This window comes from Drosophila guanche, unplaced genomic scaffold (assembly GCF_900245975.1).
Source record: "Drosophila guanche unplaced genomic scaffold, DGUA_6, whole genome shotgun sequence".
In the NCBI taxonomy this organism is placed as follows: Eukaryota; Metazoa; Arthropoda; class Insecta; order Diptera; family Drosophilidae; genus Drosophila; species Drosophila guanche.
In genome coordinates, this window is record NW_022995761.1 from 505,139 (window position 1) to 515,394 (window position 10,256).

General features: G+C 53.7%; 5 protein-coding genes across 5 annotated transcripts in view; 2 read left to right on the forward strand and 3 right to left on the reverse strand.

Moving 5' to 3' along the window:
• LOC117590824 (probable methylmalonate-semialdehyde dehydrogenase [acylating], mitochondrial) overlaps window positions 1-2,066 on the forward strand; it is a 3,262-nt gene extending 1,196 nt beyond the window's left edge. The window contains exon 2 of the mRNA XM_034283794.1: window positions 351-2,066. Coding sequence (XP_034139685.1) covers window positions 351-1,883 — 1,533 coding nt within the window. The 3' untranslated portion in view covers window positions 1,884-2,066. The remainder of the gene's footprint in view (window positions 1-350) is intronic.
• Window positions 1-10,256, reverse strand: part of LOC117590821 (carboxypeptidase D) — a 37,320-nt gene that overhangs the window by 25,974 nt on the left and 1,090 nt on the right. Inside the window, exon 2 of the mRNA XM_034283788.1 lies at window positions 2,214-2,220. Coding sequence (XP_034139679.1) covers window positions 2,214-2,220 — 7 coding nt within the window. The remainder of the gene's footprint in view (window positions 1-2,213; window positions 2,221-10,256) is intronic.
• On the reverse strand, window positions 2,227-4,899 carry LOC117590823 (ATP-binding cassette sub-family B member 10, mitochondrial). The gene is made up of 6 exons (XM_034283793.1): window positions 4,480-4,899; window positions 4,199-4,405; window positions 3,925-4,127; window positions 3,579-3,860; window positions 2,773-3,516; window positions 2,227-2,716 (listed from the first exon to the last, which is right to left on the reverse strand). Exons 1-6 carry the CDS (start codon window positions 4,856-4,858, stop codon window positions 2,444-2,446), a joined length of 2,088 nt encoding a protein of 695 aa, XP_034139684.1. The 5' UTR covers window positions 4,859-4,899; the 3' UTR covers window positions 2,227-2,443.
• On the forward strand, window positions 4,983-9,661 carry LOC117590822. Its single transcript, XM_034283791.1, has 6 exons — window positions 4,983-5,075; window positions 5,133-7,628; window positions 7,698-8,251; window positions 8,319-8,678; window positions 8,758-9,315; window positions 9,382-9,661. The coding sequence occupies exons 1-6, from the start codon at window positions 5,060-5,062 to the stop codon at window positions 9,541-9,543; spliced, it is 4,146 nt and encodes a 1,381-aa protein (XP_034139682.1). The 5' UTR covers window positions 4,983-5,059; the 3' UTR covers window positions 9,544-9,661.
• LOC117590830 overlaps window positions 9,976-10,256 on the reverse strand; it is a 6,451-nt gene continuing 6,170 nt past the window's right edge. The window contains exon 4 of the mRNA XM_034283807.1: window positions 9,976-10,256. The gene's annotated coding sequence lies outside the window, so the exon portion shown is untranslated.

The window sequence follows — 10,256 nt, forward strand, 5'->3', positions numbered from 1 at the left end:
AACGGAATGCGAAAGAAACAATAGTCGGCACCATATCAATGAAACGTAGTAGATATGCAATCAACGAAATTGACTGACTGGCGTCTTTGGTTACAGGACGAGTGCACGTGACAGGGGTCAGCACGGACCGAGCTCCGCAGCCCCCCGGACCGACGGAAGACCACTCGGTGGAGGCGCCCACCGCCCCCCCCCCCCCCCCCCCCCCCCCCCTTGACAATGCTATCAGGCCATCGATCGCCCCACCCCCCTAAGACAGACCATCTAACTGTACAAGTTGAGGTTAGGGAATTCAGATAAAATGGAATCCACTCTGCGATTGCATATAGTATATTCTTCTCTCCCCTTTGCAGGCCCGCTTTTTGACACAACGCGCCTATTCCTCGGCCGCACCCACCACCAAGCTGTTCATCGATGGCAAATTCGTCGAGTCCAAGACGAAGGAATGGATCGATGTGCACGACCCGGCCACAAACAAAGTGGTGACGCGTGTGCCCAAGGCCACACAGGATGAGATGCAAACGGCGCTGGAGTCCAACAAGAAGGCATTCCGGTCGTGGAGCAGCCAGTCGATCCTGACCCGTCAGGCGGTCATGTTCAAGCTGCAGGCTTTGATCAAGAATAACATGGGCGAGCTGGCCAAGAACATTACCAAGGAGCAAGGCAAGACACTGGCCGATGCCGAGGGCGATGTTTTGCGTGGACTCCAGGTGGTGGAACACTGCTGCAGCATTCCCTCCCTGCAGATGGGCGAGACGGTGGCCAATGTGGCACGCGACATGGACACATACTCGCTGGTTATGCCACTGGGTGTGACCGCTGGCATTGCTCCCTTTAACTTTCCCGCCATGATCCCTCTGTGGATGTTCCCCGTGGCCATTACCACCGGCAACACAATGCTGCTGAAGCCCTCAGAGCGAGTGCCCGGCGCCACAATGCTGTTGATGGAGCTGCTCAACGAGGCCGGCTGCCCCCCGGGCGTGGTCAACGTGATTCACGGCCAGCATGACGCAGTCAACTTCATTTGCGATGCCCCCGCCATCAAGGCCGTGTCCTTTGTAGGCTCCGATCAGGCCGGCAAGTATATCTACGAGCGTGCTGGAAAGAACGGCAAGCGTGTGCAGAGCAACATGGGCGCCAAGAACCACGGCGTGATCCTGGCCGATGCCAACAAGGAGAATACCCTGAACCAATTGGCTGGTGCCGCCTTCGGTGCTGCTGGTCAACGCTGCATGGCCCTGTCCACGGCCGTGTTTGTAGGAGAGGCCCAGGGCTGGATTCCCGATCTGGTGGAGCGTGCTCAGAAGCTGAAGGTGAACGCCGGCCATGTTCCCGGCACCGATGTGGGACCCGTAATCAGTGCCGCCAGTCGCCAGCGCATCAACGACCTCATCGAATCCGGCGTGAAGGAGGGAGCCAAGCTCATTCTCGACGGCCGCAAGGTCAGCGTGGCCGGCTTCGAGGATGGCTACTTTGTGGGACCCACCATCCTGAGCGATGTCACCCCCAGCATGAAGTGCTACACTGAGGAGATCTTTGGCCCCGTCTTGGTGATCCTCAAGGCCGACAACCTGGACGATGCCATCGACATTGTAAACGCCAATCCCTATGGCAACGGCACCGCTGTCTTCACCACCAACGGTGCGGCTGCTCGTAAGTTTGTCAACGAGATCGATGCCGGGCAGGTCGGCGTCAATGTCCCCATTCCCGTGCCCCTGCCCATGTTCTCCTTTACCGGCACACGTGGCTCCTTCCGCGGCGACCATCACTTCTACGGCAAGCAGGGCATCAAGTTCTACACCCAGACCAAGACCGTCACCCAGCTGTGGCGCGAGACCGATGTGACCCACACTCAGGCTGCCGTGGCCATGCCCACCATGAAGTAGGGCAGTGGCTAAACGAATGACGAAATAGGAGAAGGATGACGAGGCGAAACTGTTCCACGTATTGAACTTCTAGATATATGCACAGGACGTATATATAGATAGAATCTAAATACAAAGAAATTATTGCATTTATTTTTGTGCCTGTTTATTAGATTTAAGATGAACGTTTAGAGGAAATTAATGTGAAACCGAAAACAATAAAAAAATTTGAAAACTCAACAACACACATTATTTATGAGCGAACTGGCTCGCGTTCCATCACTGTTCTGTTTTATAAATGGTACATTTCCAGCACTGATGGACATCTGAATTAAAGCAGTTTTCCGATACGATTTGAAAGTCGTTTCTCATTTAACACGGTCAATTCTGTATTTTACTAGATTAAATAAAGCATTTAAATGTTTTTGAACACATAGCCCCCTGGATCTTGAGGGCGCCAACCAAGAGCACCAGCCACCAGCCAGCCGTGTGGCAGGCGATGGCTTCTAGTTTCACATCTAATCTAACACCAGTCTTATCTAATCCTACACCCCCAAAACTCTATAAAATAGTCGCCAAAATCACGAGGGTCGACCCCCAAATGCCTGGCTGGCCACCAGCTCCCGAAAGGCTCCCTGATCAATGCCCATCAGCATGTCGTAGTTGCCTTGCTCCACGATCCGACCCCCATCCAGCACAGCAATATTGTCAGCATTCCGGATTGTGCTCAAACGGTGGGCAATTGTCAACACGGTGCGACCCTGAATGAGCCGATCTAGGGCATTCTGCACCAACTGCTCGGAGACGGCGTCAAGGGCACTGGTTGCTTCGTCCAGTAGGAGTATGGTGGGATTCTGGGGGTTCAAAATGTGACATTAGATGAGGTTTACAGGATAATATTCTAGCATACCTTTATGAGCGCACGGGCAATGGCCACTCGCTGCTTCTGGCCACCGCTGAGCATCATGCCACGTTGGCCCACAAGTGTGTTGAGGCCATCCGGCAATTTGCTGGTAAATTGTCCAATGTTTGCCTCCTCAACAACGCGCTGCAGCAGCTCCTCGCTTTGGTCCTCGCCGGCATTCACACCGTACAGTATGTTCTCACGTATAGTGCCAGAGAAGAGAACTGGCTCCTGGCTCACAGCGCCCACATTGTTTCGCACCCACTGGGGATTGACGGTGCGCAGATCCAATCCATCTAGCGTGACCATCCCCCCCTGGGGATCGTACAGGCGCAGCAGGAGCAGGGCTATGGTCGTCTTGCCCGATCCGGATCGACCAACGATGGCGGTTGTCTGGCCGGGCCTCAGACTGAGCGTGAAGTCTTTGAGTACGTAGCTGTCGGGTCGCGAGGGAAAGGTGAAGTGGACGTTGTGGAAGCCGACCTCGCCAATGGGCTTGGATGCCGGCATGAGGCCCGCGTCAATGGGTATGCTGCACTTCCGATCGAGAATCTCCCAAATGCGCTCCGAGGCGCCGATTCCCTTGTTCAGTACGCTGTAGAAACTGGACAGGCCGTTCATGGAGACGGCCACATAGCCGGCATACAGCATGAAGGAGGTGAGGGCGCCGATGCTCAGCGCATTGTCCAGTACCAGGGTGCCGCCATAATACAGCACAGATATGATGATAAAGTTGCCCGAGAAGCCGGTCTAAGGAATGCATAAAGGTCAGACAACGACATGGAAGGACTGGGAATAGAAGTGGGGCTCACCAGACCAAAGAAAATCGATCGCGCCCGTGTCTCCTGGTAGGCAATCTTCAGTGCTTCATTTAGCTTCTCATCGAATGAGACCACCTCCTGCTGCTCGCGGCAGAAAGTCTTCACCGTCTTTACATTGCCGAAACGCTCCTCGGCATACTTCATTATCTCTGCGTACTTGTCTAGTTCCTTTCTGGTGATGCGTCGCACGTAGCGTCCATATACAATGGCCATGCCAGCCATGGCCGGCACCACAAGTGCACTGACCATAGCCAGTTGTGCCGATGTGTAAATCTGCAATCAAATCGCGCATTAGGATGGGGAAACATGGCAGTTTGGTGGTTTACGGGTTACGCACCATCATGCCGCTACCGACGGTAATCATGGCCACAGAGCGGAGGCCATCGGAGACATTTTGGCTCAGTGAATTGCCAACCATGTAGGTGTCGTTGCTCAGTCGATTGATAAGTTCCCCGGTACCCTTTGTGTCGAACCAGCCGACCTCCTGCATGAGCATCGATTCGTACAGGCGAGAGCGGAGTAGGCGCACAATGCGCAGAGCTGATAGAGATAGAGAGTGAGGGAGATTGCAGGTTCTGGACTGAGAATCCTTATGCTGGCTCTCTACTTACAGGCATTTCCAAACATATAGACACGGGCAAAGTTGGCCAGGCCTCCCAAAACGAAGATAAAGAATAGCATCAAGGAGTACTGCTGTAGTCCTTCTAGGGCATCGTTGTTTATGCCGGTTTTGTTGAACACCATATCGATGACCCTTCCCAGAAAGTACGGCACAGACATGGTGATGGCCGAGGAGACCACTAGGCAGGCGATACCAGCTGTCAAAATGCAAATGAAAATGTGGTTTATTATCCAGAGGTTTGTGTGAACGCCATGGGATGCGCTCGCTTACCTAGGAGCACCCACTTCTCCGATGCGACCAAAGCGAGCAGACGCCCAATCTCGGACTTGCCCATTTTAAAACGGGCTTGTGCTGGGGCACTCTTAACATTTTTGACCAACACTTTGCCGCCTTGTGCCAGGCCGCGTCGCAGGCTTGGAACAGAGGAGCCAAAGCCGGCACAGGCACTGCCACTCCAACCGCTCAGGATTGTTGTTCGCTGTTTCGCTTGCTGTGGTATTCCAGGCGGTGGCCGGAGGTTGAACTGGTATCGTCGTAACAGCGGTCTCGTCAACGAATTGTACAAATTCAGAGCGGGTCCAGCTCTGTTGATTCTCGATAATAGTAGGCTCGATGGGCCTTGTGTCAGTCTTGTACAGTGTAGTATCATCGTGTTGACTGTGTTTCCAAAGCTCCCCAGCCGTACGAAAAAGATTAAAAAAAAAAAACAAAAACTGCAACAGCTCAGGTGAATTAAAAATGAAAACAAAATCCCAACAGCTGTTCGTGCTTCGAACTTGGTCACACTGTTAGGCAGCGCTGAACAACACTGGTCGCGCGGCACACGTGCGCCTTTTGGTTAGTAAACAACATGGGCTCAGGCAAAGGTAAGATTAATCGCTTATTGCGGAATTTTACACTTAATAACATGTACCATTGTGCAGAATGTATTGCCTGGCTGACGGACGAGGCAACCCCGTATCCGGAACGTGTAGAGTTTGGCCTGAATGTGTGGCAATCTGTGGACTACACGAATCCGAACAAATACGAAGTGTTCATAGAATGGCTGGCCAAGTCCCTGCCCGGCAACGAGCTGCCGGTGGCCCAACTGATGAGACTGTTCCAGCTGCGTGCGCAGCCGGGCATGGTCAGCCAGGATTGCAAGGCCTCATTGATCCAGGCGCTGTTGGACAACATTGATCCCGCGAAATGTCTGGACAACACTGCCCTCAAGTTGCTGCAGAGCATGTTCAACTTTGATCTGCTCCAAGATGTGCTGCGAGCGGACTTTCCACTAATCTGCCGCTGCTACGGCACACTCTTCGACTGCCAGCAAAGATGTCTGAAGCTACGAGCTGAAGGACATGCCGGTGAGTTGCAAACGGACGCGGAAATCGTTGTGGCCATGATCAAGCAGCTGGCTGAGATCGCTCGCCGCTCCCAGAAGGTCCGCATGCTTCGACACTGTTACGATGGGCTGACGGTGCGTCCCCTGGTAGAGCTAATCCTCAACCTGAAGTCATCCTGCATCGAGGAGATGGCCGGCCTAGAGAAGCAGTTCGAAGGCCAATTCTGTCTGCAACGCATCTCCAAGCAGCCTCTGCACGTGGTGCTGCTGCTCCTCGAGTGCAGCGTGCTGAACAACCGCTACAACACAGCCACTCTCTCCCAACTCCTTCGCATGGTGCTCGAAAAGAAATCTGACGCCGGGCCACAGCACAGCCTGATCCTCGTTGCCTACTTGCTGGAGACTCTGCGCAAGTACGACGTATCCTTGAAATTTCCCCTGGCAAAGGAGCAGCAGACGATCAATGAAGAAGACACAAACCCAAGACAATCATCTGAAGAGGAGAGTGATGCAATGGATGTGACTACAGAGACTACGACAAAGCCAAAGGCAAAACCAAAACCGAAGAAAAAGAAAAATGGAAAACAAGTCAGTGCCTTTGTGTATGTATCGGAGCAACTGCTGCGGCTGGTCAAGGCACACAAGCAGCAGCATCTGCGGCCAGTGCTGATGGTGCTGTGCTCTGCACTGCGCCTGAATCCACTGTTGCTCGAGTCGAGCAGCTACCAGATAACCATCTGGATGATGACGGCACCCAAGAAGACCGTCGAGGAGGAGCATCTGTATTCCGCGTACCTCGTCCTGTTGCTGGACATGTTTCGGCGTCTGAGTCGATCCGAGCGCTTCATTATGAACCTGCTCAAGTCGCTCAAGGATTGGCTGGCCAAATACCAGCTGCCAGCGACAGGGGCGCCCGGCAAGAGGAAGCGCGAGACGGAGCCGGAGCCATCGACAAGCGAAGACCTTGACGACGCGGAGAAGCATTTCATCAGCCTGATCTTTGCAGACAGCGGGCCAGCGGTAAGCGTGTCGGAGCCCGAACGACAGAGCAGCGATGAATTCAAGCATTTGGCACACTTCTGGCCCAGCCATACGGCCGGTGCGGCCTTTTCGGGGCTGGTCGGTTTGCTCAAGGCGAAGCCGTCGATTGTCATTTGGAAGACGCTGCTGCACGCCTTGGTGGAGCTGCTGGAGGACACGCCACCCACGGAGATTTTGCCAGCGAACCAGGAGTTTGCCCGAGAGCTGATCGTCGCGATGCTCTGTCAGTATCTGCAGGGCACCCGCCTCACCGAGCATCTGCATCTGTATCTGGAGGAGGTGGACGAACAGATGAATCGCACGGCAGAGTTGCTGGAGCGGTTTGGACGCCTGCTGCTCAGCCAGGAGCACAGTCGTCGCTCCATGGACGCCTTTCTCGAGTGCCTGAAGTGGGCCAGCAGCTACGAGGTGCTCCTTTTCCACTACTGGACGGACGCCAAGCCCCGGACGCACACCCAGCGACGCCGCAACTTCCTACCACCCGATCAGTGGCGGCTCATCCAGCAGCGGGTCTTTAACTTCGGCAAGACCGCCTGTGGCCAGCGCCTGCAGCGCCTGGAGCAGCAACTGGTCGACAGCGGCTGGCTGGCGGAGGAGGCTCTGGCCGATGTGGTCAGCAAGCAGCAGCTGCACATGCTTACGCGTCAACAAAAGCAGCTGCGCATCCAACAAAAGCTGAGCGACATAGATCGGGACACGCTCATGGAGGATGCGGAGTGCGTGGAGCTGCTTTGTCTCCAGCAACTGAGCGATTATGCAGCGGCTGTGCGGGCAGCCAATGTGAAGGGTTCGCTGCTGGCCAAACTGAAGCTGGAAGAGCTGCCCGAGGAGGCCCACCTGGTGGCCACCATTCGCAAGAAGGCAGCGCCCCGCAAGGAGTTGCAGCTGCCCCCAGCCGACGAGCTGATTGAGTTCCTGCAAGGACACCAGCACAACGAGCTGCCCGGCAAGATTAAGTCACGTCTCTGGCTGACATTGTTGGCCCTCCATCATGATCTGAGCCGCAGCGAACAGCAGGCGCAGGCCATGGATGTGCTGGAGCAGCTGATAGGTAAGTGGAGTAGCAGCTCATTCCTTCGGCAATTCTTCAATCAGTTCTCTCTCTCTCTGCACTCAACAGATCTGATGCACTTTGGTCAGCCGCTGGCCATCTGCAGCCACTTTCCACAGCTGTGCGAGCTGCTGTCCTTGGTGGCCACGAGCTCGGCGACTGGCTGGAAGTTCTACGAGACGCTCTTTGCTCGCTGCATCCGCCTACATGCAGCTGGCAGCGAGGCGTTCCTCAACAGCTGCTCGCAGTACATTAAGGAGGAGCTAGGCGGCACCAAGAAGCTGCCCGCGGATGCATTACGTTTCCTGCTGCTGGCCATTGACACAACAGCGGCCGCCACAGGACCCCATGCCAAGCATATGCAGCGACTGGTGCAGCCGCTGCTCGAGCTCTTTGGCCAGATTGTGGCGCACAAGTTTCGGCCATCAAAGAAGAAGGAAACGTCGGACTACAAACAATTTGTGGATGAAACCATCAAGAGCTACGGCACCTATGTCAGCAGCTGCATAAATCGGGCAGACAAGCAGAAGAGGGCAACCCCGACAGCCGAGGTGGCACAGGAGGAGGAGGAACCAATAAATGAGGATTTTAGACGTATCTGCAAGATCTACATTGGACACTCGGTGAGAGTCGCTCGTGCCTGATTCTGAGGAACGCCCTCTAATAAAGGTTTCTCCCTTCTTTGTGCAGCTAAACTACAAGAATCCCCATGCGCTGAGACTGCTCAATGTGGCCATCTCGCATCGTCAGAAGCTGCACTTTGATCCAGACGAAGTAGAGTTCGTGCTGAGCAGCTATTGGAAGCAGCTCTACGCGGATATAGCTGCCGGCGATATTGCGGCCTTGGATGTCAACTGCCTGGAGCTGGCCTTTCCGCTCATCATTGGCTACAAGACCAAAGAGGATCTGTTGGTGCTGCTGCTCACGCTCACCTCAGAGGTGCAGGGTTTACCCTCGCCCCTGAACCCGAGCCAGCGTATTGAACTTCAGAATGTCCTAACCATACTATCCTTCATTGCCAAGTGCTCTGTGAGCACCATCAAGGGAGCGGTAAGTCATGTTTGCACTGGCTATAGATCCCCATCCCCATTCAATTATAACTGATGATAACCTGGCGCCCTTTTGGCAGATGATCAACAAACATTTTGAGATTGTCAGCACCAATGTGGCTGGACGCCTGAAGGACAATTGCCACAACAGTAAGAGCCTCGCCCTCATCCTGCTGGAGGCTCAGCGCCACTTGGCCAACAACCGGACAGTGCCGCTGACAAACGAGTCCATGGAATACCTATTCGGCACCATGAGCGTGGTGGCCATTGATCAATTCATCGAGCGCGGCGGCAGCTGGAACGACTTTAGCCAACTTTACGCGGCGCTCACTGACACCTGTGTGGTGCTGCTGCGCCAGCATTCGAATCTGGTGTCCGATCGGGCTGGCCAGCTGTCCGCCGTCTGTGAGACTCTGATCAAGGCCATTGTCGGCTATCGATCCGGCCGACAGCGGGCCCAGGATCTCACCGAGTCGGAGCTAGACGGACTCGCCGAGCTGGGCCTCAAGCTGGCGACGGTGATGGCCAGCATTGGTGCCACACAGTCGCTGCCCTTGAAGCGAGTCGCCCCGTTCCTTCTGACATTCACCATCAATCAAATGGTGGAAACGGAGCGCCCAACCACCATTTTCGAGAAGGTTGGTATTGCATTTTCTCCGTTGAGAAACAGACTGAGAGGCTGACATGTCGTTTCTAATTTGCAGGTCAAAGTGAATATGGAGCGCGTGTGCCACGAGCTGATTGGCATAACCGACCACCGGTCCGGACAGTTCATTCTGCGGCACAACACGACAGCGGGGGCGAACATGTACACCAGGCTGCTCAAGGATCACGACAAGTATCACAAGTTCCGTGGCAAGGTGTAAGGAAGGAAATCCTCGTATTTTTGTTTTTTTGTTGCTCTACAAAATACATTTATCTCGACATTAGCACATGTACATACATAAACTAATAAAGAAGCCAATTAACAGGCATAGACACACACACAGTTGGAATTTATTCCTCATTGGTCCCGTTCCTGTTGAGGATAGAAAGCCAAGTGGCAAGTATCCTCAATGCTGCTGCAAACAATCGCATTTGTGGATAATATTACGTTAGAAGCGTTTCCCGTGATGCACCATCAGTCCCACTGGGAAAAGTTCTGCAGCAGGGATTGCATTTGCTTAGCTTTAAAATTATTTGTGTCCAAATAACTACACTACACCACACTAACACTACACGGCGGCACTCTCAACACACACGCAAATGTACCGTATCGAGTCGCCATCTTGGAATCCAACATATAGAAGAACAGAAAATACGTTTTTTACAAAAGTGTTTATAAAAAGCCTGGTCCGCAATCCTGAGAAAGTGCCACTCATTCTTTGGAAGGTGTTTATTTGTATAGTGTGGTGGTGGCTCTGTGGTGGATTCCATGACCAGTTTTTTATATTTATTTACATGAAGTATGTATTTATGTGTATGTTTGTTTGTGTTCGTGAATCGAAGCCCAGTTTCATCTTCCCCGGTCCTTGAACATGATGCGTGTGTAGGTGTGAAGTGTGTGTGGAGGGGAAGCAACCTGGACCGATTCACGGAT